Source organism: Camelina sativa, chromosome 14 (genome assembly GCF_030686135.1).
Source record: "Camelina sativa cultivar CO46 ecotype springtype chromosome 14, ASM3068613v1".
NCBI lineage: Eukaryota > Viridiplantae > Streptophyta > Magnoliopsida > Brassicales > Brassicaceae > Camelina > Camelina sativa.
In genome coordinates this window covers 18,079,737-18,107,527 of record NC_141893.1, presented here as the reverse complement: position 1 = coordinate 18,107,527, position 27,791 = coordinate 18,079,737, and the positions used below count along the sequence as shown (strand labels likewise).

At 42.0% G+C, this 27,791-nt stretch overlaps 2 protein-coding genes and 1 non-coding gene across 4 annotated transcripts; 2 read left to right on the top strand and 1 right to left on the bottom strand.

Moving 5' to 3' along the window:
* LOC104743794 (acyl-acyl carrier protein thioesterase ATL1, chloroplastic-like) lies at nt 1-27,742 on the top strand. Of its 2 annotated transcripts, XM_010464839.2 has the most exons (5): nt 66-210; nt 386-486; nt 575-684; nt 766-861; nt 27,623-27,742. In XM_010464839.2, exons 1-5 carry the CDS (start codon nt 71-73, stop codon nt 27,740-27,742), a joined length of 567 nt encoding a protein of 188 aa, XP_010463141.1. In that variant the 5' UTR covers nt 66-70. The 2 variants fall into 2 exon arrangements, with proteins under 2 accessions (XP_087342732.1, XP_010463141.1); XM_087486606.1 differs by lacking the exon at nt 27,623-27,742 and having other exon boundaries at nt 1-210; nt 768-830.
* LOC147928362 (small nucleolar RNA R71) lies at nt 6,129-6,235 on the bottom strand. The gene has a single exon (XR_015581136.1). It is a non-coding gene; the product is annotated as a small nucleolar RNA R71 (small nucleolar RNA).
* LOC147928361 (uncharacterized) lies at nt 6,883-21,166 on the top strand. The gene is made up of 2 exons (XM_087484494.1): nt 6,883-9,176; nt 21,083-21,166. The coding sequence occupies exons 1-2, from the start codon at nt 6,891-6,893 to the stop codon at nt 21,164-21,166; spliced, it is 2,370 nt and encodes a 789-aa protein (XP_087340620.1). The 5' UTR covers nt 6,883-6,890.
* Nucleotides 27,743-27,791: the final 49 nt, after the last annotated feature.

The window sequence follows — 27,791 nt, the reverse complement described above, 5'->3', positions numbered from 1 at the left end:
TTCACAAACCAAACGAAAAGGTTGTCAAACTTGTTTCAAGCATTTGAGCATCGTCACTCGAAGAAGTACAATGCTTCAAGCTACCGGAACGACTGCACCAGCTCTACCTGTAGTGTTTCCCTGTTTTTGGAGTCGACCGGTTGTCCTACCTCTCCGGAATGCAAAGACCTTTAAACCTGTCGCATGTCTCAAACTGAAAGGTGGCAAAGGGTACAGAAAGATCTCTCTAACTTCATTTCATAAGAGATCTAATATTTCTTTTTCTGGTAGGGGAACCTAGACTAAGTATGAAGATTTGTACATATATAATCTATAATGGCCAAGAGGGTGTAGAGAACTAATATTTCTGATTCATAATCTTATATGAAAATTTTCCATATGGCAGAGTGAATGGGCTCCATGAAACTGAACTTATAGTTCGCGATTATGAATTAGATCAGTTCGGTGTTGTGAACAATTCTGTTTATGTAAACTACTGCCAACACGGTTAGTTTAATTCGGTTGCTATAATTAATTAGGCTATATATCTCCCATTCTTACCAAATATTGTTTGTTAAACTTTTTTTATACGAAGGTCAACACGAGTTTATGGACAGTATCGGTATCAACTGTGATGAAGTATCCCGTTCTGGTGAAGCTTTGGCCATTTCTGAGTTGTCAATCAAGTTTCTTGCACCTTTACATGTAAATGTGGACATGTTTTCCTATCCTGCTTGTCACAATTTATAAGATTTTGTTTGTATATTTATTTTTTACTGTGAACAGAGTGGATGCAAGTTTGTGGTGAAAACAAGGATATCAGGGACATCTTTGGCGCGCATTTACTTTGAACAGTTTATCTTTAAACTTCCAAACAAAGAGGTTATTTTGGTGCTCTCATCAAGCCTTTGTGTTGGTTTTTTACTGATGTTCTAATTTGGATTCGTTTTCTATATCATTAACGAAACAGCCTATTTTGGAGGCAAAAGGAATGGCTGTGTGGCTTGACAATAAGTACCGTCCGGTTGGTGTCCCATTTTACATACGCTCTAATTTCGGATAGGGCTCTACAAATATTTGGAATTGTAGTTGCTTTGGCATGGTATTGATTTCAATTTGATAAGTAAGATTCAGATACATGTAATACGATTACAGAGCAAAAAAAACACAAAACTCAATAACCATTAATTTCGAAGGAAGTCACGTGCTCCCTCTGTTTCATAAAAAATATCATTTTGACACATTTAACATAAATAAAGATTACATTAAAATATACATATATATCTTTATTTAATAAGTATTTAATAGGTTAATTTAGTTATAGATTACGAGTAAAATTAAGAAATCAAATATCAAAAATGCATTGAAAATGTAAAATGACACTTTTTGTAAAATAAAAATAAAATTCTAAAATGATATTTTTTAACGTAATATAATAAAGAAGGGTCTCATTGATAAGCTTAGGCAAGTCTACGTGACACATGCGAGTGAAGAGACACGTGAGAAAAAATATTAAAATAAAGAAGAAAATATTTTAGTATTGAAAATATCTGTAACAAACCCGTTCTTAGTATAATTAAAATACTCACTCTCATTATTTAGGGAGCTTTATGCTGAATGTTGTATGATTTCTCCTGTGTGAGATCTAAGGTTAGTGAGCAAGAGAAGATGATGCTCTAGTTTCTGCTTTGTACAACAATTGGTATTGAGAATAAGAGAGTTTCATATTCAGGTTATATCTTACACTGAGAAGAGAGATAAGAGAGGAGATCGTATCCTCAAACTCATCACTCATATACTTACTTTGGGTAAATACCCTCCAACATTTTTTTTTTGTGGTTTTAGTCCGAATTCCAAAATGAATAGGCCTAGAAATAAGAATTATTATTATTATTTTGTTTAATCACGGAGAAAGACTTGACGATCCGGAGGAGGGGTTGGGCTTGCTCACGAAGGCTATTGTAAGACCCGACCCTATAATTCCGTACATAGCCGTAAATGGCCATAAAAAAAATTGCGGGCCTATTAACTTTTAACTCGTTCAACTCCCTTCTAATACATACTTAACGCAGCTTAAACAGTAACTTACCATGATTTAACCCATTAATCACATATCCACTTATTAAGTACACATCTCACCTTCACGTGTACCTTATGAGTTTGTAGCCTCTGGATAGATTGTATTATCCATCCGTACCGCGGTCCATTAGATCCAACTACCACTCGTACCATGTTCGTGTCCGTGTAGCTCACTATATTGGACCATCCTTTATTGTTCCTTAGTCACACAGCCAACCATCCCCAAAGTGACCAAGAGACAATAAAAGATGGGCTGGAATACTTTATTCCGTCCATCCGCGGAAAGATTGCTCCACCAATCCACTGTGCCATGTCTCGGTGTACTCCAAGACCTTGCTGTCCATTCTCGATCCTTACCTGTACCACTCATCGGGCATGGTATTGCATTACTCCCGTACCATCCATCGTGAACTGTTGTACTAACCCATCGCACCACCGTACGTGTTATCCTCGTACCACGTACGTATTATCCCAGCACCGCGTACGTAGCATACTAGTATCACCATCGTTATTGCTAACGTCCTTCGTGTCGTACCTATCACTATCGTTAGCGTATCACTAACGTGCCGCCATCGTATTGCAACTGTCCTCGGTACCGTACCGCTATCGTCGCTGGTATCGTACCGTTATCTGTCCTTGGTTGACACTTGGCTGGTGTCGGTCGACACCTGCCTTCCAGTGAGACGATGTTTTGTTTGTTGTTTGTTTGGAAAATTGGAATCACTGTTGCTTGTGTGTATAGCCCAGTAGATGGGACGATTGCCTCACTAAGTGTTTATCAAATACTTGTGCATCTCAATATGTGTTTGTGGTGCAGGTAAAGGCAAAGTGTGATCGTGGAATCAAGGCGATGAAGATGAGGATGTTCTAGGGACTCGATTGTATGTTGTCTGGCATTGCTAGGTTGCTAGAGTTGAGTTTTTAGGAACATTGTTAGGTTGCCAGTTTCATGTTTCCTGATGTTTGATTATTGGATTGTTGTTATGGATAATTATTGGTTATATTATTATTAGATATTTATTGCAATTTCCGGTGTTGTCTGTGGTTGTGGATAGGTGGCTAGTGGGTATGGGACCACTAGTTTTAGTTTATATTATATTTCTATTTATTATTTATTAATTAAAAAAAAAACGGTTGGGTCGTTTCAGTTTGGTATCAGAGCCCTTATGGTTCTAGGTTTGGGTTCACTAGGCTTTGTGCTGTAGATGTTTGGGAATTTCATGCTTTGATTGATTATGTGAGTTAGTCAATTGCGTGTGGCATGGAGTCCTAGAACATCCTCTTCGAGCCTACTGTGTGATTCCACGGTGAGTTTATGTTTCTGTTCTTAGCCTTCTGTTCATGGTAGTGCAGATGGTCAGAGGTGTTGTTGTTGCTGGTTGTGGTCGTGGACGCGGACGTGGTCGTGGTAGGAGGAGACCCCCAGTGCTTAGTGAGACCGAGGACAAGAGGGTGACAGCAGAGGGTGACAGCAGAGGGTGTTGGCGAGTCGCAGGATGTCCAGGGAGATTCCGTGAGTGTGGCCGGAGGGGGCGGTGTTGATGCTCCAGTAGCCGGTGATGTTAGGGCCCCAGGTGCGGGTTCCCAATGGGTGGAGTCCCGGGTGTCGACTTTGCGGGTTTGCTGGCACAGTTGTTAGAGCGGTTACCGCCAATGGCACCGGCTCAGGCTCAGGTAGTGCCACCAGTGGTGGCGGAGGAGCGGCAACCAGTGGCTGCGGATGTGGGGGTTCACTCTCGTTATATCAGCATGCTGACAGAGATGGGCCCCCACATCCTACCGCTGTGGAGGCGTGGAGGACGAGTGTGGAACGTAACTTCTATACTCTGAGATGTCCTGAGGAGTTTTGGGTGGACATTGGGGTCCACTATTTAACTGGTGATGCTCAGTTGTGGTGGAGTATTGTGGCAGCCAGGAGAGTGCAGAGGGAGATGGCTTGGGCTGACTTCGTCTTGGAGTTCAACCGCAAGTATTTCCCTAGAGAGGGACTGGATAGGTTGGAGGTGCAGTTCCTTCAGCTAGCTCAGGGAACCTGGTCAGTGCGGGAGCTTGACTTGGAGTTCAGTCGACTTCTGAGGTATGGGGGTCGGGATATGGAGTCTGAGGAGACTCAAATCAGGAGGTTTTTGAGGGCCCTACGTGACGATTTGAGGGTTCACTGTAGAGGGCAGAGTTATGCTACGCGTGCAGAGCTGGTTGAGACTGCAGCAGCGATTGAGGAGGACATCCGGGCACAGTCAGTGGCAGTTAGTCCAGCAAATCAGCCTAGTAGGGCTCAGCAGCAGGGTGGTTCTAGTAGGGGCGGTAATTGATATGTTACGGTTTTGACTCACTTTGACCCTGTTTATTTGATAGTTTTGTAGTTGTTTGAGTCCTTTTCAGGTTATAATAAGAGGCTAGGAAGCTAAAAGCAAGGATTGGAACAGCAGGAGCAATCAGAGCAGAAAGGAGTTGAATTGGAGCAGAAAAGCTGATTTTAGACCCAGGAGCACATGCTCCCGATTTCCGAGCACTTGCTCCCAACTCTACCGTTTCATGACGACACGTGGCAAGCATCTAGGCGCCGATTCCCTGCCTAATTCCCCTTATTTTAGGCGATCCTTTGTGAAAGAAAGAGGGCTGAGATCGTTTTTTAATAGGGAGATTTGAATTTGGAATCTTTCCTTATTTTTCTCTACTTGTATGCTATTTAATCTAGGGTTTTTAGGAGAGATAATATACCTTTTCTTTTGTTTTTGGAGCGACACTTTTGTGAGAGGGAGAAGAGCGGCTACCTTGTGAAGCATTCTCTGAACCCTTTTTATTTTTATGTCATTGAATTTCTCATCTTTTGCTATGATTAATTTCTCTATGTCTGAGTAGTTTTCTTTGCTAGATTAGGGGTTTCAAAAGGGGTGTCATGGGTTAGCAACATAACACAAATAGGGCTTTATATAATCGATTGTCTTCACTATTGTTATTTTCTCTATGTCTGAGTAGTTTTCTCCGGATGTCTGAGCATGTGCTCCGCGTTTCCGCACAGAATCGATCAGATAGAGTTATTGATACCACGACAGTGGATCAGTTTATATTTATGTTTGATTTCTAGATTGGTACTTAATCTATGCCCTGAATAGTTGTTTAGTTGCTATCTCTGAAATTCCCGAGAATTATCCCTGATCTGGTGTTTTGCTTATTGCCTTTTTATACCGTTTTAATCGCGTTACTGTTACCAAACAAACCCAACTTCGAATTGTCTTAGCTTGAAATTGAACCAATAGAACCATAGAGTAAAACTTGGTCTTCGTGGGATTCGACCCCGAAGTACTACTTCTTTGCTGTGCACTTGCAGTAGGAAAATAGGGTTTAAAACTCTGTGTATCAAGTTTTTGGCGCCGTTGCCGGGGATCAAATTTTTACCTTTGGTTTTCGGCGAAATTACTAGACTAAGACCTTACTGATTTGTCTTTCTGCTTCTTCTTTGCGTGTGTTTCAGGTGCATTTCAAGAAGATCTACAAGAAGAAACAACACCGAAGAACTAGTTGCTTTGTCAGCCGCAGAGCTCTCTTTGGCAGAAAGAACAAACCGCAAGAACAGAAAGTTTCAATCCGTCAACATGGGTGACAATAGAAACAATGAGGATATGGCTGCCGAGTTGCAGCAACTTCGACAACAGTTGGGACAGTTGCTCCGTGCTCAACACGAAAGAGCCGCGCCGCCACAACTGTCCATTGGGGACAAGGAAAACCCGCATGTGTTCTACACCAACCGATCGGCGATTGTTCCTCCCACCATCCCGAGACAAGATTTTGAGATCAAGCCACAGATGATCTCTCTAGTGAAGCAGCACCTATTTCACGGTCTCCCAGCTGAGATTCCGATGGACCACATCGAGAATTTTGAGGAGATATGTAGCACCACTGGTTCAAATGGGATACCGCCAGACTTTCTGAAGTGCAAGCTCTTTCCCTTCTCTCTTGCGGATAGAGCTTCACGTTGGCTGAAGTCATTGCCACCTGGGTCTCTGACATCATGGGAACAGTGTAGATCTGCGTCTCTGGACCATTTCTACACCAAGGCTAAGACCGCTGTCCTGAGGAACAAGATTTCATCGTTCCAACAGCACACTGGAGAAGCCTTCTGCGAGGCTTGGGAGAGGTACAAAGAGTACCGTAGAGAGTGTCCGCACCATGGATTCAGTGATGAACAGATTCTGGGCATTTTCTATGATGGAGTTAACTGGGACTACAAAAACGCTCTCAACTCGGCCAGCAATGGGGATTTTATGACAAAGTCTAAGGAAGGAGCATATCAGTTGATTGAGAACCTAGCTGCAAGCTCCAGCAACAAGGCTCCTGAGTATGACAGGTCCGTGAAGGTTAACAGTGTCAATACGCAAAAGATCGACGAGTTGACAGCCAAGGTGAACCTTCTTCTGAAGGGGAGCCAGAAAACTGTCCATTTTGTCGATGAGACCGGAGACATGCCACTAGCTCAGGAGATTTGTGATGGAGAGGATGAAACGATGGAGGTTAATTATGTGAGTGGGCAAGGTTTTGTGCAGAACAGGGGTTTCAACCCGAACTACAGAAGCCATCCGAATTTGTCCTATAGAAGCACCAACGTGGAGAATCCTCAGGATCAGGTGTATCCGCAGCAAGGAGCTCAGAATCAGATGGGTTATCAGAAAACCTTCTCAAACAACTTCCAAGGCAAACAGTTTGTGCCCACTCAAAACCGTTTCCAAGGGGGGAACCAGCAGGCATATACAAGCGCTCAGCAAGCACCGCCTTTCACCAACCAGCAGTTGGGATCTTCACCTGCTAGCAGCTCTCAAGATGAGCTGAAAAACATGATGCAACAACTCTTGGTGAATCAACAAAAAGCTTCAGTGGAAATCAACGCTAAGGTCGATACCATGTACAATGACCTTAATGGGAAGTATGAGGCAGTAATGTCACATGTGAAGAAGCTTGATGTTCAGGTTGCACAGACTGCTGAAGCCGTGAAAAGAACTCCTGGGACTCTGCCCGGAAAAGGGGAAGCAAACCCGCGGAACGAGTATGTCAATGCGATTGAGCTAAGGGGAGGAAAGAAGTTACCCCCTAGAGAAGCACCATCCGCTAGGCTTGACAAGGGCAAGGGTATTGCTGAAGAATACCTTCCTCAACATGCTGCTGAGACTCCACCGTTGAGTCAAAAAGAAGCCAAAGCATCCGGCGAGCATGTGCTCCCACCCAGCAAGCACGCGCTCCCGACTCCCGATCAGACCGTTCCTACTGAGGTACCTCCTGCACGCGTGTACACCCCTAGGGTTCCTTACCCTGTTCCTCCTAAGAAATCTCGCAAGGATTTGGAGGATGCAAAGTGCAAGGAGATGTTGAGAGAATTGACGGTAAAACTACCCCTAGCTGATGCTGTTCAGATGATACCTGCTTTGAAGAGATATGTGAAAGGGTTAGTTTCTGGGAGAGTGTCAGAGGAAGAGAACGTGATGATGGTTTCAAGAGAGTGCAGTGCTGTGCTGCAAAACAAAGTGCTAAAGAAGAGAGATGATCCAGGGCGATTTGTCTTATCCGTGAGAATCGGTAAAACGATTTTTGCAAACTCCCTCTGTGATCTAGGTTCCAGTGTGAACCTTATGCCATATTCAGTGGCTAAAAGGCTGGGATACACGAAGTTCAAGTCTACACGGATTTCGTTAGTATTCGCGGATAGATCCACCAAGCGTCCCATAGGAGTGTTGGAGGATTTACATGTCCAGATAGGGGACACGCTTATACCAGCAGACTTTGTGGTTCTGGAACTTGAAGAAGAACCACGTGACCCCCTGATCTTGGGTAGATCATTCTTATGCACAGCTGGTGCGATTATAGATGTGCAAGGGGGAGCGATCGATCTCCAGCTGGGGGATATGATCGCAAGGTTTGAGATGAATAAGCTGCTCAAGAAACCTATGATAGATGGTCAGACTTTTGTGGTTGATGATGGTTCAGAGGTTGCACATGAGGTTACCGATGAAGTTCTCACTCTCGACCCGTTGGAGGTTGCCTTGACAAAGATAGAGGGTAAGTATGGATTCTTGAATGAGGAAGCCGACGGTTTTACACGCATTTTGGATGCAGGTACACGGTTCCAGCAACTGGTAGCTTACGCCAGCCTAGACGATGAGAACCAATCAGGGGAGGAATCCGCCGAGGTAGCACCTGCTTCGGATTCTGTAGCACATGCTCCGGTAAAGTCAGCGGACGGTCCTTGGAGCGAGTTAAGAGCTCCAAAGGTAAAGCTAAAACCACTTCCAGCCGGGCTAAGGTACGCGTTCCTAGGTCCTAACTCTACATACCCCGTGATAGTGAACTCTGAACTAAACAATGTAGAGACCGCTTTGCTCCTTTGTGAACTTAGGAAGTATAGAAATGCTCTAGGGTATTCACTAGATGACATCCCAGGAATCTCACCAGATCTTTGCATGCATAGGATACATCTAGAAGATGAATCAATGACTTCGGTAGAACATCAGAGAAGGTTGAACCCGAATCTAAAGGATGTTGTTAAGAAAGAGATAATGAAACTTCTAGATGCGGGTGTAATTTATGCTATTTCTGATAGTTTCTGGATTAGCCCAGTTCATGTAGTCCCTAAGAAAGGTGGAATTACAGTGGTTAAGAATGATAAGGATGAGTTGATTCCTACTATGACAGTTACGGGACATCGCATGTGCATAGACTATAGAAAACTTAATGCTGCGACCCGTAAGGATCATTTTCCTTTGCCGTTTATTGATCAAATGCTTGAGAGATTGGCTAACCATCCTTACTACTGTTTCTTAGATGGCTATTCAGGTTTCTTTCAGATCCCAATCCATCCCGACGATCAAGAGAATACCATATTCACATATCCTTACGGCACCTTTGCTTACCGCAGAATGCCGTTTGGCTTGTGCAATGCACCAGCGACCTTCCAACGATGCATGATGTCCATTTTCACTGACCTGATTGAGGATATAATGGAAGTTTTCATGGACGATTTCTCCGTCTATGGGAGCTCCTTTTCCGTTTGTTTGTCTAATTTGTGCAGGGTGTTGCAGCGGTGTAAAGACAAACATCTGGTGCTGAATTGGGAGAAATGCCACTTCATGGTCAGAGATGGGATAGAGCTGGGACACAAGATTTCTGAAAAGGGGATTGAGGTTGACAAAGCCAAGGTTGAGGTGATGATGAGTTTACAACCGCCTAATTCGGTAAAAGGGATCCGCAGTTTCCTTGGCCACGCCGGTTTCTACAGACGGTTCATTAAGGATTTCTCCAAGATAGCAAGACCACTTACCCAGCTGTTGTGTAAGGAAGTGAAGTTTGATTTCGATTCTGCTTGCTTGGAAGCGTTTCACACGATCAAGGGAGCCTTGGTTAGCGCTCCGATTGTACAACCGCCAGATTGGGACCTTCCATTTGAGGTCATGACTGATGCGAGTGACTATGCCGTGGGAGCAGTTCCGGGACAGAGAAAAGACAAGAAGCTGCACGTGATATACTATGCCAACCGCACCTTGGATGAGGCTTAGTGCAAGTACGCTACAACCGAGAAAGAACTTTTAGCGGTTGTGTTTGCTTTTGAGAAGTTCCGATCATACCTTGTTGGTTCCAAAGTGGTTGTTCACACTGATCATGCAGCGTTGAGGTATCTACTGACCAAGAAGGATGCAAAACCAAGGCTACTCCGTTGGATTTTGTTGCTTCAAGAGTTTGACTTGGAGATTAAAGACAAGAAGGGTATTGAGAACGGAGTTGCAGATCACTTATCAAGAATGAAGATAGAAGAAGAGCTACCCTTGGATGATAGCCTTCCTGAAGAACATGTTTACTCGATCGGCATCTTTGATCCCGCCGAGCACATGCTCCGCCTGGGAGCACATGCTTCGAAAACCCCGTGCAAGGCAATCGATACCAACAAACAGCCGAGTTTTCCCTGGTTTAGAGAGTATGCAAACTACCTAGCAGCAGAGAAAGAACCTACTGAGTTTGTGGGGAACAAGAAGAAGAGGTTCCTAAAAGACATAAGGCGGTATTTTTGGGATGAGCCTTACCTCTATAGGCATTGCTCGGATGGTGTTTTCAGGAGGTGTGTGACTGAGGAGGAGGTTCCTGGAGTCTTGTTTCATTGCCATAGCTCACCCTATGCTGGACACTTTGCTACTTTCAAAACCGTGTCCAAAGCTCTTCAAGCGGGTTATTGGTGGCCTACCATGTTCAGAGATGCGCAGCGGTTCGTGTCTACTTGCGACACATGTCAGAGACAAGGGAACACCAGCAGGAGGAATGAAATGCCTCAGAATTTCATCTTGGAGGTTGAGGTATTTGATGTTTGGGGAATTGACTTCATGGGACCTTTCCCGAACTCATTCGGCAATGAGTACATATTGGTGGCTGTCGATTACGTGTCCAAGTGGGTAGAAGCTTTGGCCAGCCCCAATAATGATGCAAAGACCATGCTCAAGATGTTCAAATCGGTTATTTTCCCACGGTTTGGTGTCCCACGGGTAGTCATTAGCGATGGTGGATCGCGTTTCATTAACAAGGTCTTTGAGAGTCTTCTCAAGAAGAATGGAGTGAGGCACAAGGTCGCCACCCCATACCACCCACAAACAAGCGGCCAAGTTGAGATCTCTAACCGGGAGATTAAGAGCATTTTGCAAAAAACAGTGAACACAACAAGGAAGGATTGGTCTCAGAAGCTAGATGAGGCTCTATGGGCTTATAGAACCGCCTACAAAACACCCCTGGGGACTACACTGTTTCACTTGGTGTATGGTAAGGCGTGTCACCTTCCTGTTGAGCTAGAGTACAAGGCTGCTTGGGCAGTGAAAATGCTGAACTTTGACACTAAGAGCGCCCATGAAAGGAGGAAGATGCAACTGCATGAGCTAGAGGAGATTAGGCACCTCGCCTATGAAAACTCAAAACTTTACAAGGAGCGTACCAAAGCCTACCATGACAAGCGGATCCTCACTAGGACCTTTGCTCCTAATGATCAAGTCTTGTTGTTCAACTCTAGGCTGAAACTGTTTCCCGGAAAGCTAATATCACGATGGTCCGGACCCTTCACCATCAAGGAGATTAGACCATACAGGGCTGTTGTGTTGCTGGACACAAAAGGAGGAGAATTTGTGGTGAATGGACAGAGGCTGAAGCCGTATCTTGCTGTCTCTGAGCATGCAAGGGGTGAGACCATCGCCCTAGGCGATCCTCCTACTGCCTAAGGAGCTTTCGAGTCAAGCTAATGACTTAAAACAAGCGTTGGGTGGGAGGCAACCCACCAGGTATATATTGCTGAGTTTTTTTTTCTTTTTCTTTTTAGGATTTGTTTCTTCTCTTTTCGGTTTCAGGAATGTTGGACGAAGACGCGGAGCACATGCTCGCAGGACGCGAGCAACCCGATGCACATGCTCGGCGAACTGAGAACCAAAGAAAAAGAGAAGAGCGATTAGGCCTGGAGATGGATGGTCGAGTCGCAGCAGAAGAACAACAGCTTGATGCGGAGGATCCTGACGGCACTATCTCGCGGTTGCTGCCACCACACCACCACAGCCGCCAACCCAAGCCCACCGGTGAGACCACCACGTCGGAGGCACCGCCTTGCCCGTTCGGAGAGCGAGAGCCCAGACGATTCCGACGCCTGATCGCGGTTACACACACCATCATTGTCCTATCCGCCTTATTTTCTTTTCATTTTTATTGTTATCTTTATTTTTCTTCTTGTCTAGGTCTCTCTTTGGCTTATTTTCACACCGGAGACGGTGTAAAGTAAGTCCGGGGGAGGGTCACCTATGACATTTGTTTTCTTTATCTTTCTTTTTATTGAGTCAGTTTGTCATGTGAGTCGAACCAAAACTTGTGGGAATTAGGACCGAAATCTGTGATGTTTTTAACCATTTGTGAGTTTGACCGTTTTTCCTAGTGACCATTGTTGCAGAACTAAGAGTACAGAGACGAGCTAATACCTCTTCACATTCGGACCCTTCTCCTGGCCAGAAAAACTTCATCCCATTAAGGTTTCACCGGAAATACTTAGACTCTACTTTATTGGAACCTAACCGGATTTAAATTCTTCTCGTTTTGGGCATTAGGATAGGGAACGTGTCACATATTCAGGACTTCTTATTCATTTTGCCAATCTTGCTGATCCCGAATAGCTAGCTCATTTTAAGTTAGTACCCACCCCAAGCCTAACCTCCTTTCAAACGGTCGGGGAGAGCAGGACTGACACAATCTCTAACTCGCTCTTGCTGGAGAACCAAAGAGGAAAAAGCCGGATGGACAGAGCACGTGCTCCAACCCAGCGAGCACCTGCTCCGAAATTATATACATCCGAGTCTGCGAGTTGTTTTGAGCAGAAAGAGAGCCTAGGATACGGTCCGCATGCTCCTGGGGCAATATCAGAAGAAGATCCCCCATCATCCTTCATATGTATCATCAAAAAAAAAAAAAAAAAAAAAAAAAAAAAAAAAAAAAACGTTTAAGGATGATGGAAAGGGACCAGAGCTAGTGTTACACACCCCCGAGCATGCGTTGTACCCTGAGGAGAAAAGAGAGGCTGAGTTTGAGAAGATAAGAAGAGGAGAGTGATTAGAGGTTGTGGACATCAATGAGTCCACTCTCCCTTACCATTTTGTGCGATATCCTGCATCTCTTTCGAAGTAATGGTAACTCCTAAACACTCTATAGCTCCACCATTAAAACAGCCTTTTATCTACCAAGCCTCGATGTCACTAGCTTAATGCCCTTAATGAGAAGCTCACGCCAATTTTAATTGAATGTAAAGAGTCTTTGTCTGGAAAGTGATCTTTTTCTGGGTTTGATTGCCAATTATGGTTCTGGTTTTGGAGATGTTTGCTGGAGAATTTTATCGGTATAGCTTGTTCTAACACATGTGGTCTGCAGGTCATGGTCTACTCACGGTTTCTGAGATTTTTGCGAGTTCCCACCTTGGCTCTCTTGGCGCTTGGTTTGAGGACAAACAAAGATCTAAGTCCGGGGGAGTTGATATGTTACGGTTTTGACTCACTTTGACCCCGTTTATTTGATAGTTTTGTAGTTGTTTGAGTCCTTTTCAGGTTATAATAAGAGGCTAGGAAGCTAAAAGCAAGGATTGGAACAGCAGGAGCAATCGGAGCAGAAAGGAGTTGAATTGGAGCAGAAAAGCTGATTTTAGACCCAGGAGCACATGCTCCCGATTTCCGAGCACATGCTCCCAACTCTACCGTTTCATGACGACACGTGGCAAGCATCTAGGCGCTGATTCCCTGCCTAATTCCCCTTATTTTAGGCGATCCTTTGTGAGAGAAAGAGGGCTGAGATCGTTTTTTAATAGGGAGATTTGAATTTGGAATCTTTCCTTATTTTTCTCTACTTGTATGCTATTTAACCTAGGGTTTTTAGGAGAGATAATATACCTTTTCTTTTGTTTTTGGAGCGGCGCTTTTGTGAGAGGGAGAAGAGCGGCTATCTTGTGAAGCATTCTCTGAACCCTTTTTATTTTTATGTCATTGAATTTCTCATCTTTTGCTATGATTCATTTCTCTATGTCTGAGTAGTTTTCTTTGCTAGATTAGGGGTTTCAAAAGGGGTTTCATGGGTTAGCAACAAAACACAAATAGGGCTTTATATAATCGATTGTCTTCACTATTGTTAGACTTAATGCTTAGGTTGATTTGATCACCCAATCTATGATTCTAGGTTTATCTATTCATCAAAAGTGTAATAGGTTGCTAGAAAAGACATTAGTGGGCAAATTATCCTAGACCTGCGAAAGTTGATGTGTAGGTGATTTGTGAACTTATCATTCCTGTTCTTTAATGCTTGTCTGCGATTCTGGGCTCAAACGACAGTTTAGGGTTTATGGACCGCCGAGCATGTGCTCCGGATGTCTGAGCATGTGCTCCGCGTTTCCGCACAGAATCGATCAGATAGAGTTATTGATACCACGACAGTGGATCAGTTTATATTTATGTTTGAGTTCTAGACTGGTACTTAATCTATGCCCTGAATAGTTGTTTAGTTGCTATCTCTGAAATTCCCGAGAATTATCCCTGATCTAGTGTTTTGCTTATTGCCTTTTTATACCGTTTTAATCGCGTTACTGTTACCAAACAAACCCAACTTCGAATTGTCTTAGCTTGAAATTGAACCAATAGAACCATAGAGTAAAACTTGGTCTTCGTGGGATTCAACCCCTAAGTACTACTTCTTTGTTGTGCACTTGCAGTAGGAAAATAGGGTTTAAAACTCTGTGTATCAGTAAGCCTGCGCAGGGAACCAAGAGGAGGTGGGAGGCTATGCAGAGGCCGAGTGGTGCAAGTTGCGTCGGTTGTGGGAGCAAGGATCACAAGATTTCTAGTCGTTCCAAGAGGAGTGCTCCGATAAAAGGGGTTCGTGTGTGCTATCATTGCAGGGAGTCGGGGCATATCAGGCCCATGTGTCCCAAGTTGCAGCCGGTGGCAGTGGCGGCGTTGCAGTAGGTGCAGCCTGGAGGGCAGCAGGTGGCACGGATTGAGCAGGCACCACGGGTTTACACGACTGCAGAGACTGGTGGGACCAGTGTCGGGGCGATCACATGTATAATTTCTGGTACTTTAACTTCGTGAATTCTTAGTAGGTTCAGATTTTATGTTTTCATTTGATAAAATGTTAGGTTCTCAACACACGAGGTTTGTGTAGGGAAATTGTTGGTGGGCGGGTTTAAGTCTCATGTTATGTTTGATTCTGGAGGTTCTCATAGCTTCATTACTCCGGAGTGTGCAGAGAGCGCGAGAATCAGAGGGGATCCTGGGGAACGTACAAGAGTTGTCAGAGTTGCGGGAGACAAGTTCCTGAGGGTTATTGGACGAGTCAGAGGAATTGATATTCAGATCGCAGGGGAGTCGTGGCCTGCGGATTTGCTTATCAGTCCAGTGTTGTATGATGTTATTCTCGGGATGGATTGGTTGCATCGGCACATGGTGCATTTGGATTGCTATCAGGGTAGAGTGGAGTTTGAGCGTCCAGGAGAGAAGTTGGTTTTTCAGGGTATTAAACCGACTTCGGGGAGTCTCGTGATCTTGGCCATTCAGGCTGGGAAGATGATCGAAAAGGGCCGTGAGGCTTATTTGGTTACCATATCTATGCCAGAGTCAGTGGGAAAGTCTACGGTTAGCGGTATTCCAGTTGTAGAGGAGTTTGAGGATGTGTTCCAGTCGTTGTAGAGGTTACCACCACCTCGTTCTGATCCTTTTACGATTGAACTGGAACCACGGACGATGCCGTTTTCCAAGGCTCCTTACAGAATGCCTCCAGCAGAGATGGCAGAGCTGAAGAAGCAGCTAGAGGATTTGTTGAGTAAGGGATTTATCCATCCTAGTGTATCACCGTGGGGAGCACCGATGCTGTTTGTCAAAAAGAAGGATGGGAGTTTCCGGTTGTGTATTGATTACCGGGGGTTGAACCGGGTCACTGTGAAGAACAAGTACCCTCTTCCCAGGATTGATGAGTTGTTGGATCAGTTGAGGGGTGCTACTTGGTTCTCCAAGGTAGATCTGGCGTCGGGTTATCATCAGATACTAATAGATGAGGCAGATGTGAGGAAGACTGCATTCAGGACGAGGTATGGGCATTATGAGTTTGTGGTGATGCCTTTCGGGTTGACTAACGTACCAGCAGCGTTTATGAGATTGATGAACAGGGTGTTTCAGCAGTTTCTGGATGTATTTGTCATCATTTTCATCGACGATATCCTAGTTTATTCTAAGAGTCCTGAGGAGCATGCAGTGCATTTGAGGGCAGTTATGGAGAAGCTGCGGGAGCAGAAGTTGTTTGCTAAGTTGAGCAAGTGCAGTTTTTGGCAGTGCGAGATGGGCTTTCTGAGTCATATTGTGTCTGCAGACGGGGTTTCTGTAGATCCGGAGAAGATTCAGGCTATCAGAGATTGGCCTACACTGCAGAATGCCACAGAGATAAGGAGTTTTCTTGGATTGGCAGGTTACTATAGGAGGTTTGTGCAGGGGTTTGCGAGCAGAGCACGTCCTATGACTAAGTTGACAGGGAAGGATGTTCCTTTTTTTTGGTTAGAGGAGTGTGAGGAAGGCTTTGCAAGCCTGAAGGAGATGTTGACTACTGCGCCAGTGTTGGCTTTTCCAGAGCAGGGAGAACCCTACGTGGTTTATACCGATGCATCTAGAGTTGGTTTGGGGTGTGTTCTGATGCAGCATGGGAAGGTGATTGCCTATGTTTCGCGGCAGTTGCGGAAGCATGAAAGCAACTATCCTACTCATGACTTGGAGATGGGTGCTGTAGTTTTTGCCCTGAAGATTTGGAGATCTTATCTTTATGGTGCAAAGGTACAGGTGTTTACAGATCATAAGAGTCTGAAGTATATATTCACTCAGCCTGAGCTGAATTTGAGGCAGAGGCGGTGGATGGAGCTTGTGGCAGACTATGATTTGGAGATAGCCTATCATCCTGGTAAGGCTAACTTGGTTGCAGATGCTCTGAGTCGGAAGAGGGTAGCTTCGGCTCAGGAGCAGGAGATGGAGTCTCTGGTAGGAGAGATCGGTGCGTTGAGTTTGTGTGTTGTGTCTCAGGAACCATTGGGTTTGGAGGCAGTTGGTAGAGCTGATCTTCTGAGCATGGTGCAGTTGGCTCAGGAGGGGGATTTGGGGTTGGTGAATGCCTCTAAGGATGTTGATTCAGAGTATCAGGACTCAGATAATGGTAATATCTTGGTGCACGGTCGGATTTGTGTGCCCGAGGCAGGAGATCCTGAGAGAGGCTCATGGGAGCAAGTTTTCTATTCATTCAGGAGCGACTAAGATGTACCGTGATCTCAAGAGGTACTATCATTGGGTCGGGATGAAGAAGGATGTAGCTAGTTGGGTCGCGAGGTGTGATGTGTGCCAGCTAGTGAAGGCTGAGCATCAGGTTCCAAGAGGGTTACCGAGGAGTCTTCCCATTCCGGAGTGGAAGTAGGATATGATTACTATGGACTTCGTGGTAGGTTTGCCAGTATCCAGGACGTTTGATGCTATTTGGGTCATTATGGACCGGTAAGTCGGCACATTTCCTGGCCATTAAGAAGACTTATGGAGCAGCGGTCTTGGCTAAGAAGTATGTGAAGGAGATAGTCATGTTGCATGGGTTGCCAGCGAGCATCGTGTCTGATAGGGATTCTAAGTTCACTTCGGTGTTTTGGAGAGCGTTTCAGGCAGAGATGGGCACTAAGGTGCATATGAGTACAACTTATCATCTCCAGACAGACGGACAGTCAGAGAGGATGATTCAGACGCTGGAGGATTTGCTGAGGATGTGTGTGTTGGATTGGGGAGGCCATTGGGCAAATCACTTGAGCTTGGTAGAGTTTGCTTACAACAACAGTTATCAGGCGAGTATCAAGATGGCTCCTTATGAGGTTTTGTATGGGAGGCCGTGTCGTACACCGTTATGCTGGACTCAGGTGGGGGAGAGGAGCATTTACGGGGCATATTTTGTTCAGGAGACCTCAGAGAAGATTCGGGTTCTCAAGCTGAACATGAAGGAGGCTCAGGATTGGCAGAGGAGTTATGCCGATAGAAGGAAGAGAGATCTTGAGTTTTAGGTAGGAGACAGGGTGTACCTCAAGATGGCCATGTTGCGGGGTCCAAACAGGTCATTAACTGAGACTAAGTTGAGTCCGAGGTACATGGGTCCGTTCAGAGTGTTTGAGCGTGTTGGACCAGTGGCTTATAGACTGGAGTTACCTGAGGTTTTGCGTGCATTCCATAAGGTTTTCCATGTTTCTATGTTGAGGAAGTGTCTCCGTGAGGATGATCAGTTGTTAGCTAAGATTCCTGAGGATCTTCAGCCTAATATGACTTTGGAGGCGAGACCAGTGAGGGTTCTCGAGAGGAGGATCAAGGAACTTCGGAAGAAGAAGATTCCTTTGATGAGAGTCCTTTGGGACTGTGATGGTGTTGAGGAGCAGACCTGGGAGCCTGAGGCGAGGATGAAGGCAAGGTTTAAGAAGTGGTATGAGAAGCAAGCCGCGACTTGAGCTCGTCTAGCCTGGTCCCATCTTTAATCCGTGGCTGGAGCGGGAATGGAGTATTCCAGCCCATCTCTCTTGTTTACTTGGTCGCTTGGGATGGTTGGTTGTGCGACTAAGTAACAAGATGAGGTGGTGCTCGGGGTACAAAGTTTCCGTGAGGCGGGGTTTTTGGAGGAAAGTTTCATGAATTAGAAGTTTCCTAAAGTGGAAAGTTTCCAAAAGTGGAAAGTGGTAAAAGTGGAAAGTTTTATGTGAGTTAAAATTTGTCCATTTAAGTTGAGAGAGAATGGAGGGGCTTATGTGGTCTTAATAGCGGACTTTTTAGTCATTGTGTGGCCTTTGTGGCAGATTTTTTAGTCATTGTGTGGCCTTAGTGGCGGTCTTTTGAGATATTGTGTGGCCTTTGTGGCGGGATATTTAGCCAGATGTGTGGCTTCTGTGGCGGGCTGTTTAGACATATGTGTGGTCTTTGTGACGGGACTTCGGGACAGATGGTCTTTGTGACGGTCCTGTTTAGGATATTTGTTGGTCTTTGTGACGGTCCTGTTTAGGACATCTGTTTGGTCTTTGTGACGGTCCTGTTTAGGAGATTTGTTTGGTCTTTGTGACGGTCCTGTTGAGGACATTTATTTGGCCCTTGTGGCAGTGAGATGATCCATGTGTGGTCATGAGGTATTCCAGTGAGGGGATATGAGGTTGGTAGGACAATGAGATGTCTTACGCGAGCAACGGGAAGGAAACCTGGATAGGGATAGGACTCAGACGTGTTCAGAATTTTTTGCTCCCGACTCTTGGGGGGACTTAGGTTCTCCTAGTACTGTCATATTCTGAGACTTTGTGGCTTGGGGGTATGGTTGGTATATCGACTTCGGATGACGATCCGGGGGCGCGCTGTAGGGTGGCAACCCAAGAGACGAGTATTGGACTTCCTTATATATTATGGCATGCAGGCTTCGGCCTGATGAGGAGCAAATAAAAACTCAAGGTTTAGGCCTCTGAGTAAAGGAAAGTCTAAAAGTCGAGAGCAAATAATGCCTGGAGCGTGAGTCTATCGCCTAGAGGTGACCTTTCGTAGATCGGTCGGAGGAGTGCATGCCGTGGAGACGGTTGCACGGGAGTCCTTGGCTGATGGTTGTTCGAGATTCGAGGACCAATTTATGTTGGTGGGGAGAATTGTAACACCCGTGAAGCAATTATTGGTTTTCTGGGTTGGGTGTCGATCAACACTATGGTGGTGTCGATCGACACAAATATTCTCTGGTTTGACCAGTTCGATTTAATTATCGATTTGGACCGGTTTTGTTTAGGAAAAACCATTGAACCGAGATTTTAAAAGGGAGAAAACGACCTAGGTCGTGTTTGGTTTTGTCTCACGCCGTTTTTGAGAAAAACAAAAGAGAGAAAATTGTTTTGAGGTTCTAGAGAGAGATTGGGAGATTTCCTTGTTGTTCTTGAGAGATCCAAGGCTAGGAAGCAGTTAGAAGCTTGCTAGGAAGGTTGGATTCGTTGTTGGTCTGAATCTTCTTGCAAAGAGGTGAGTGCATGACCATGGCTAATCTAAGCCTTTGATTTCCTTGTTCTTGCTTATTTGTTGTTGTTTTGTGTGTTTTTCTTGCTGGGATTGGTTGCTACAGGTTCCTATGGACGAATTTGGCTTGGGTTATGAGTATTGGGCGATTTGGAGGAGGTTGGGAGCGAGATTCGACTCTCGACTTCGAGCGGATCGCGATTGCAGAGGGAGTGTCGATCGACACCACTTGGTGTCGGTTGACACCAGCAAATTGGGCATCGATCGACACTGTGGGGTAGTGTCGGTCGACATCAAGGCCAGTGTTGGTCGACACTTGGCTGGTGTCGGTCGACACCTCCCTTCCAGCGAGACGATGTTTGATTTCCTGGTTTGTATGTTTTGTTTGTTGTTTGTTTGGAACATTGGAATCACTGTTGTTTGTTTGTATAGCCCAGTAGATAGGATGATTGCCTCACTGAGTGTTTATCAAATACTCATGCATCTCAATATGTGTTTGTGGTGCAGGTAAAGGCACAGTGTGATCGTGGAATCAAGGCAATGAAGAGGAGGATGTTCTAGGGACTCGATTGTATGTTCTCTGGCATTGCTAGATTGCTATAGTTGGATTTTTAGGAACATTGTTAGGTTGTCGGTTTCATGTTTCCTGATGTTTGATTATTGGATTGTTGTTATGGATATTTATTGGTTATATTATTATTGGATATTTATTGATATTGCTATTTCCGCTGTTGTCTGTGGTTGTGGATAGGTGGCTAGTGGGTATGGGACTACTAGTTGTAGTTTATATTATATTTATATTTATTATTTATTAATTAAAAAAAACGGATCGGGTCGTTTCAATCAGTTTTGACTTTTTGTACATTTCTTTTTCTTATTTCCTTATAATATCTTTTGAAACTTTAAAAAAAATCTTATAGATATATTTTTACATTTTAAATATTGTTTTAAAAAAATTGTTTTACATATAGCAAAATTTCTGATAAACAAAATTTACACGTGTGCCCTTCACTTGAGTTACTAATTTTAAAAAACCAAGTTTTATATAATAAAACTAGATTAGGACCCGTCCGATGTGCGGGTTTAGAACTTTTAAAATAAAATAAAATTTAACAAAGAGTATAAAATAATTTTTAGTAAATAAAAACTATCTATAAAAATAAACAGATACACAGAGTTGTCTAATGTGATATTTGGTGTAAAAGGTGTGATTCTGCGGTTGAGACTATCAATCATGTTTTCTTTGAATGCGCTTGCTCGTTTGAAGTTTGGGATTTATCTCCGACTATGGTGTCGTCAAATGTTTTTCCATATGAGTCGCTGTACTTGAATTTGGATTGTTTTCTGGAGGGCTGATCCTCATTAACTTCTTCAATTACCATGGATTTTATGGGCAATCTGGAAGGCCATAAATAAAAAAAAATTTGTAATGTTTAGAGATCGAGGCAAATGATATAATTGTTCAGGCTTTGGGTGATAAGTTAGCTTGGGAAGAGGCACTCTCTTTTACGGCGATCATGTCAGCTCCATCTCCGTCTTCATATGTCTAGGTTTCTTCACCTAGTTGTCAGATTTATGGTTCCTGAAAAGCAACCAATGTGCATTCAGGATTGGGCTGGTCATGTTGCGTTGGTGAGGAGTGAACCTTGTTGTTGGGGGCCAAGTGTCTAAGATGGAGCTCCTTCCCCCTACATTCAGAGTTAGAAGCGTTGATGTGGGTCATGGAGTGGATACGTCTACAGGGATCGCTTGTCAACATTTCGAGATTGATTGTGCTGAGTTACTCACTACGGTGCAGTTCTTGAAGAGTGGCTGTCCTTCTCCAACCTGTTCTATGAGTTTAACTCACTGGAGTCTTTCCTACTATTCTCCATCTCTTGGAACCCGCGTGCGTCAAATACAAAGGCAACTTGTCTTGTTTGTGATTCATGTTCTCTTATTTCTGAGGTTTCTTTTGTAAACTTCTTCCCTCCAGCTTGGACAACTAACCGAGTAATTTCTCTTTTAATTTATTGTTTGGTTAAAAAAAAAGAATAATTAGTTAACTTTTGAGTTAAAGAAAATAGTTGTAGATGAGTTAAAAGTTATTAAAATTAAATTAAATTTAACAAAGAATATATATTTAATTCTTTTTATAAGTAAAAACAATGTATAAAAGTAAAGAGATAAACTTTTAGTTATAGAAAATATTTGGTTTTTTTTTTGCTATAATTCACTAATATAAATCCATTTACAAATCTACTATATACATTACCACTAAAAGTGTAATTGTACACACAAATATTTTTTTACCGTTAAAATATACTCTTTAGTCTATACTACTATTAACAAATTGTCTTTATCAACAAATTAAATAACATATTATATGTCTATTCACTTTAACATTTTTATAGTTACAAAAATGCATACGTTAATCTTATATACTCATATCTTATATATATTTACAATAGCAGTCTTTTTCAATAAATTATTTGATTGGTGAAAAAAAATATGAGGCGATTTTTTTTTTTTTACTTCAACCATCTTTTTCTTTCTGTAAAGGTGATTATTTACATTTTTTTTGAAACAGTAATTAATTGTATATTTTCACAATCATTTTTTGATCTTATATAAAAAGTAATCTTTTTTCTTGTAAAATTAGCAACTTAAAATTAAAATAAATAAAAAATTATAATTATGAATTTTATGATATCTTATTATATAATTACCTTATTATGATCTTTTCAATTTTAAAGCTGTTTAAATTTTCTAATTTTCTTATAATTGCCTTTTAATATTTTTAAAACTGTTAATATTTTTGTTTTACATTTGAAGAGAATTTTACTAAGAAAAACAAATCTAGTATAAATTATTTTGTTTGGTGTAAAATATGTCATCATATATTTGTTTATATAGAGGGGTGTATTTACAATCATTTTCCTTTTAGGATTAACAATTTTTTTTTTAATATAATAAGATTACAATTATCTTATGTTATGTTTAATTAAACTTGAAAATTGTGATTTCTGATGGTTAAAACTGACACGTGTCACGATCTGATGATTTACTAACTTTGATATTTAATCATTAAAACTGACACATGTCACGATCTGGTGAGTTACTAAATTTGAGAACCAAGTTTTATATAATAAAATAATTTTAGTTCTTTTCATATTATTATTAAATAATATGTACAAGCATGTGGTGAAGTAAAAGGAACAGAAATTATAATTTGCAAATTCACAAGGTAAGATGAAGTTTCTAACATCTAAAAAACTTTTAACTTTTCAAGAAAAGTTGATATATTAATGTTGAATGTTAAAAAGCTTTAAAATATCTATCTATAGCAGTTGTTCATCCGTCTCCCTCTATAGATGTAGAAGTTACTCAACCAAACTTGATCTTGCTGATGAAACTTGTCCCTCTGTAGCATTTATGCATATATCTTGTTAAATCTCAAATCTAACATTTGTGTTTGTAGTCAAGAAGGAGAAAAGATTCTCTGTCATCGTACCACATACAAGAGTGATCGAACTCTACTAGTTAATATACGCGTAATGCTCATTACCCTACGAAGTCGAAGCTGAAGGGGACTTATCAATATATGCGTAATGCTCATTACCATTCCAATACAGAATAACTCCGTTAATTGGTGCGGGAATGAGACATGCTATACTCTGAAAACGGCACACACTGAATAATTTAAGAATCGTAACAAATGAGTGATGATAATAATAACAAAAATTGACATTAGGTTTGATTTTGGTTCACCTAATGCAAGAGCAATTTGAGCCTTCAGTGTAGTTTAGTAACACAACCTGAGATTGGATAGTCAAGATTTTTATTAGGAACCTCCACTTAGGCTAGTCAATGACGTGTTGTGAATTAGATCATTTCTTTCGGACATTCTTACTGCCCAATGTGTTGGGAATTAGATCAATTCTTTCGGACATTCTTAGTTACCGCCCGCAAGTAAGAAATTTTTGGCAAGCTTCATGAACTGTAACGCTTCGTGTCCTCTGGACTAAATCCTGGCGGAAATGGGACGTGATATTGTCTATGATTAGCACTTTAACCTGAAAGTATAAATGATAAACAGAGTCTTAGTGATCGTCAAGCTGTGTTTTCAATATTCTTGTGGCAGCGAGCGAGATCAATGATTATCAGAAATGAACCTCTTCATTTTCCCAAGTTTAAAATAAATAAAAAACAAACAAACAAAAGAAAACATAAAAGAGAGAGGAGGAACAACGAGCTACAACCAAACTATTTTCAGTTTTTAGCCAATCAGAAGGGTCCATTTTGCGCGTGTGTCCAATAACCCACCAAATCGCTTGTGGCGCAAGAAACGCACCTATCTTTAAAAACCCACAGAAGGGTTCAGTTTTTTTTTTTTTTTTTTTTTTCTCAAAGGAGAATACATTGTGGGAAAATAAAAGAAATTGTGTACGCTTAAACCTGCTGGAAGTTTGAAAACCAAAGATGGAGATAAGTGTCTTGTGGTGATCGCGCTGGAGTAGACTTGTCTTCATTGTCAAGTCCTAGGAGACGTCTTCTTAGGATTAGTTGAATTTGTTTGCGGATGGAGTTCTCTGTTCGGAAGTTTGTTGAGTGGAGCCTGGCATTCCTTTCCGCCCAGATAGTGTAAGAGAGCCTGAAAGAGAATCTTACAGATGATATTAAGTTTCCTGGTCGAAGTTGGTGACTTGATCCAATCGAGGAATCCAACAAATGTATTCGATTGCGGGGGATCAAATGAGCAAAGAAGTCCAGCCATAGTACTTTGGAGAAGGGACATTGAAAGAAGAGGTGGTCCCTTGATTCCTCTCCCGAAGGGCACAAGAGGCAAGCTGGCGGAACCTGCAAATTCCAGCTCCTCAGTATGTCCCTCGTTGTGAGCCTATTCAAAACTGTGAGCCAAGACAGAAAAGCCATTTTTGGTATGTTCTCCTTGAACCAGATATGAGTATTCCATGGAACCGATGGACCTGCAGGATGTAGATGCCTCCAAGTTTTCATTGCTGAGAAATTTACTTGAGGTTGATCTGGAGTGAGCTGCCAAGAGAAAATGTCTTCTCCTTGATCCGAAGTAGGTGGTGAATGAGCTTGAATGCACGATCTAAGTAGCTGAACTGCAGGATTCCTTCCCCTCGGTAGATTCCAACCCCCATTGCAAACAACCCCAGCTACGGAAGAATATAGACCAATGCCTGTAATACGAGGACCAAGCTCTCCAACAACCTCTAGGAGAGAGCCTAGTCCTGTCCAATTATCATGCCAGAAGAGGGAGTCACGACCTGTAACAATCTCACAGTGAACATAGGGTCTTGCTATCTCTCTTAGCTTAACCAACCGCCGGCAAATCCAACTACCCGTAGTTCTGAAATCGACGGTCCAGAAGCTCCTTCCCCTAATCAAGTGTTTCCTCACCCACGAGACCCAGAGAGACCCAGCCTGTGCGAAGATCAGCCATATCAGCTTCAACCCGAAAATCTGATTCCAATCCACAAGCCTCTTCAACCCCAGACCCCCCCCCCCCCCAAAGACTTAGGAGAACAGACAACCTCCCAAGAGACCTTAGCTCCTCGAGCTGAGTCAGCAACTCCTTTCCACAAAAAAGCGCTACAGATCTGTTCCAGTTCCTCCAAGCAATTGTTTGGGAGAAGGAAGATAGACGCCCAGAAGATAATAGTACTGTTAATAACTGATTTCAGCAACTGGAGCCTTCCTGCAAACGACAGATGCTTGTGAGACCAACCAGAGATACGCATCTTCACTCTGTCAATGAGTGGCTGATAATCTGAAGGAGTGAGCTTCTGAGTGATTAGGGGAACTCCCAGGTATCTGACTGGAAGGGATCCGTGCATTAAGTTCCGACTAGAGGCCATTGCACCAATGATGTCAACGTTGTTTCCATCAAGGAAAAGGCAGGATTTTGCAAGATTAACCCCCAAACCTGAAGTTGTCTTGAAGCTATCAAGGATTTCGATGATGGCCTCGAGAGAAGATTCAGAACCATCAAAGAAAACAAGCAATTCATCCGCGAAACTAAGATGGGTGATAAGAGGATCAATACAGACTGGATGAGGACGAAGTCTGCCTTGATTTGCAGATTTGGATCGTGTGACTCTTTTTCCTTTTTCTCGTTGCATTTTTTATTAAAGGAAGCAAAAGTTTACCCACAAGAAGAATACCGACCAACATAGGAAGATAAGTAGAATCAGGTATCCATGTACAGAGCAGTCGAAAAAAGCTTTGTGTGATGTGGCAGAGCTTGGAAATCAGTTTATTAGAGCATAACCAGTCGTGGAAATGGTAAAGGTTGCTTAAAAAAAAAAAAATTAATTATATAACAATATTTTGATTTTTTTTTATTAAAATTAAGCCACTAATAAAATGGCAATTTAAAGGTCAATTGTGTTATTAATTTTTTTTATAGGAGTCAATTGTGCTATTTTACAAAGGTCAATTTATTTATTTTTTCTAATATTTCACCTAAATTTACAAATTTACCATAGTCAATTGACCATTATGACTCTAAGCTGCTTCCGCCAGTCGAAAAAAAGCTTGTCGATGGTCACCGCCGGAAGGAATTCTAAAACCACCATGAGCCTCCACGAGAATCACCGGTTTTTATGCTTCTACAGTCCCCAACAAAATCAGCTCTCGAACTCCATGGACCAGTCACCAAACCTATTATTTCAATTTGATATCTGGTGGAGCTTTGGCAATTTCTGAGCTGGCAATAAAGTTCCTTGCACCTTTACATGTAATTTTGAATTCTTTTTCCAAGAATTTTCTTCTTTTTTTAATATAGAAACAATCCTACTATATTAATTAGGAAGTACAAATATAAAACTAACCTTAAAATGTGTAAAAAAATACATTCAATTGCCATTAGAAAAACTTAATTTAGATTAAATAATTAATTAAATAAATATTTCTAATTAAAAAAACGAAAATAGGGGAAACATCAAATAAAATAAATTGTAGAAAAGAAAAGAAAAATCTGTTAGAATCAAAACTAATTTGTACTTATAAAAAACTAATAGATAAGATTTTTTTTTTACATGTTAGTTATATCTTTTTACTTACTTCACAACTATAGCAAAGATTTTACAAATGTTTAAATAATTTTATTCATTACATGCAAATGCTTTACTGACAGGTTTTCAATAAACATTTTTAAAATACATAAATTATAATATAAACAACAAATTTTTAATCACAAACCATTATAAATAACATAATAACAAAATAAATTATTATAAATTTTCATCAAAAAAAGTTTAGCCCTCGGTTTTTCGCAGGATAGTACCTAGTTATTTGTATTTGATATTTACGAGCAGAGTAGATGCAAGTTTGTGGTGAAAACGAGAATATTGGGATATCTGTGGTGCGCATTTACTTTGAGCAGTTTTTTTTTTTGTCGACTTACTTTGAGCAGTTTAAACTTACAAATCAAGAGGTTATTTTGTTTTCCTCATCAATCCTTTGTGTTTGCTTTTTACTTGTGTTCTGATTGATCGTTTTGATATAGCCGTGACTACCTCTTTAAAAAATGGGCAAATGCTCTAACCCACAATTTATATCATAATTTTATAGGCCACATTACTCAATAATCTTCTTAAAATTGATACTCTAAAAAGTCATTTTACAAGGTCCTATTTCCAAAATATCTAGCATTTATCATTCTTTTCTTTGTTTGGCTGTAGATCTTGGTCTCAAATATATTTTGGGCTTTTGTTTTTGTTTTTTTAGACTATATTATTAACCATAGAACATATATATATATATATATATATATATATATATATATAAAATTTTGTCTAAAGCCTCCAAATCTCTAAACACGGCATATAACCCGAACTGAACCAAACGGTTTACCAAAATCACAAAATAATTTTGTCGATCTGTCCACTCTTCTATAATAGTCGGTACCAATAACCGAATATGTTAGGTTTGTTCAGTTCGTTTTCTCGGGTTTTACCGAACACCCAGGATTAGCATATATCATGACAAAGCAGTCTATTTTGGAGGCAAAAGGAACAGTTGTGTGGCTTGACAACAAGTACCGTCCTGTCCGTGTCTCATCTTACGTACGCTCATATTTTGGTCACTTCCAACGCCAACATGACTTTGATTAATCCCGCATTCTAACGCTGGATAATATATATATATATATATATATATGTG

What these genes read in the sequence shown, in the direction of transcription:
- LOC104743794 (XM_010464839.2), top strand. Translation starts at nt 71, where the DNA reads ATGCTTCAAGCTACCGGAACGACTGCACCAGCTCTACCTGTAGTGTTT. An exon ending in AAACTGAAAGGTGGCAAAGG is followed by an intron (nt 211 to 385) that starts GTACAGAAAGAT and finishes TCCATATGGCAG; the next exon opens with AGTGAATGGGCTCCATGAAA. An exon ending in TGTAAACTACTGCCAACACG is followed by an intron (nt 487 to 574) that starts GTTAGTTTAATT and finishes TTTTATACGAAG; the next exon opens with GTCAACACGAGTTTATGGAC.
- LOC147928361 (XM_087484494.1), top strand. Translation starts at nt 6,891, where the DNA reads ATGATGCAACAACTCTTGGTGAATCAACAAAAAGCTTCAGTGGAAATC. An exon ending in GGGAGAAATGCCACTTCATG is followed by an intron (nt 9,177 to 21,082) that starts GTCAGAGATGGG and finishes ATAATTGTTCAG; the next exon opens with GCTTTGGGTGATAAGTTAGC.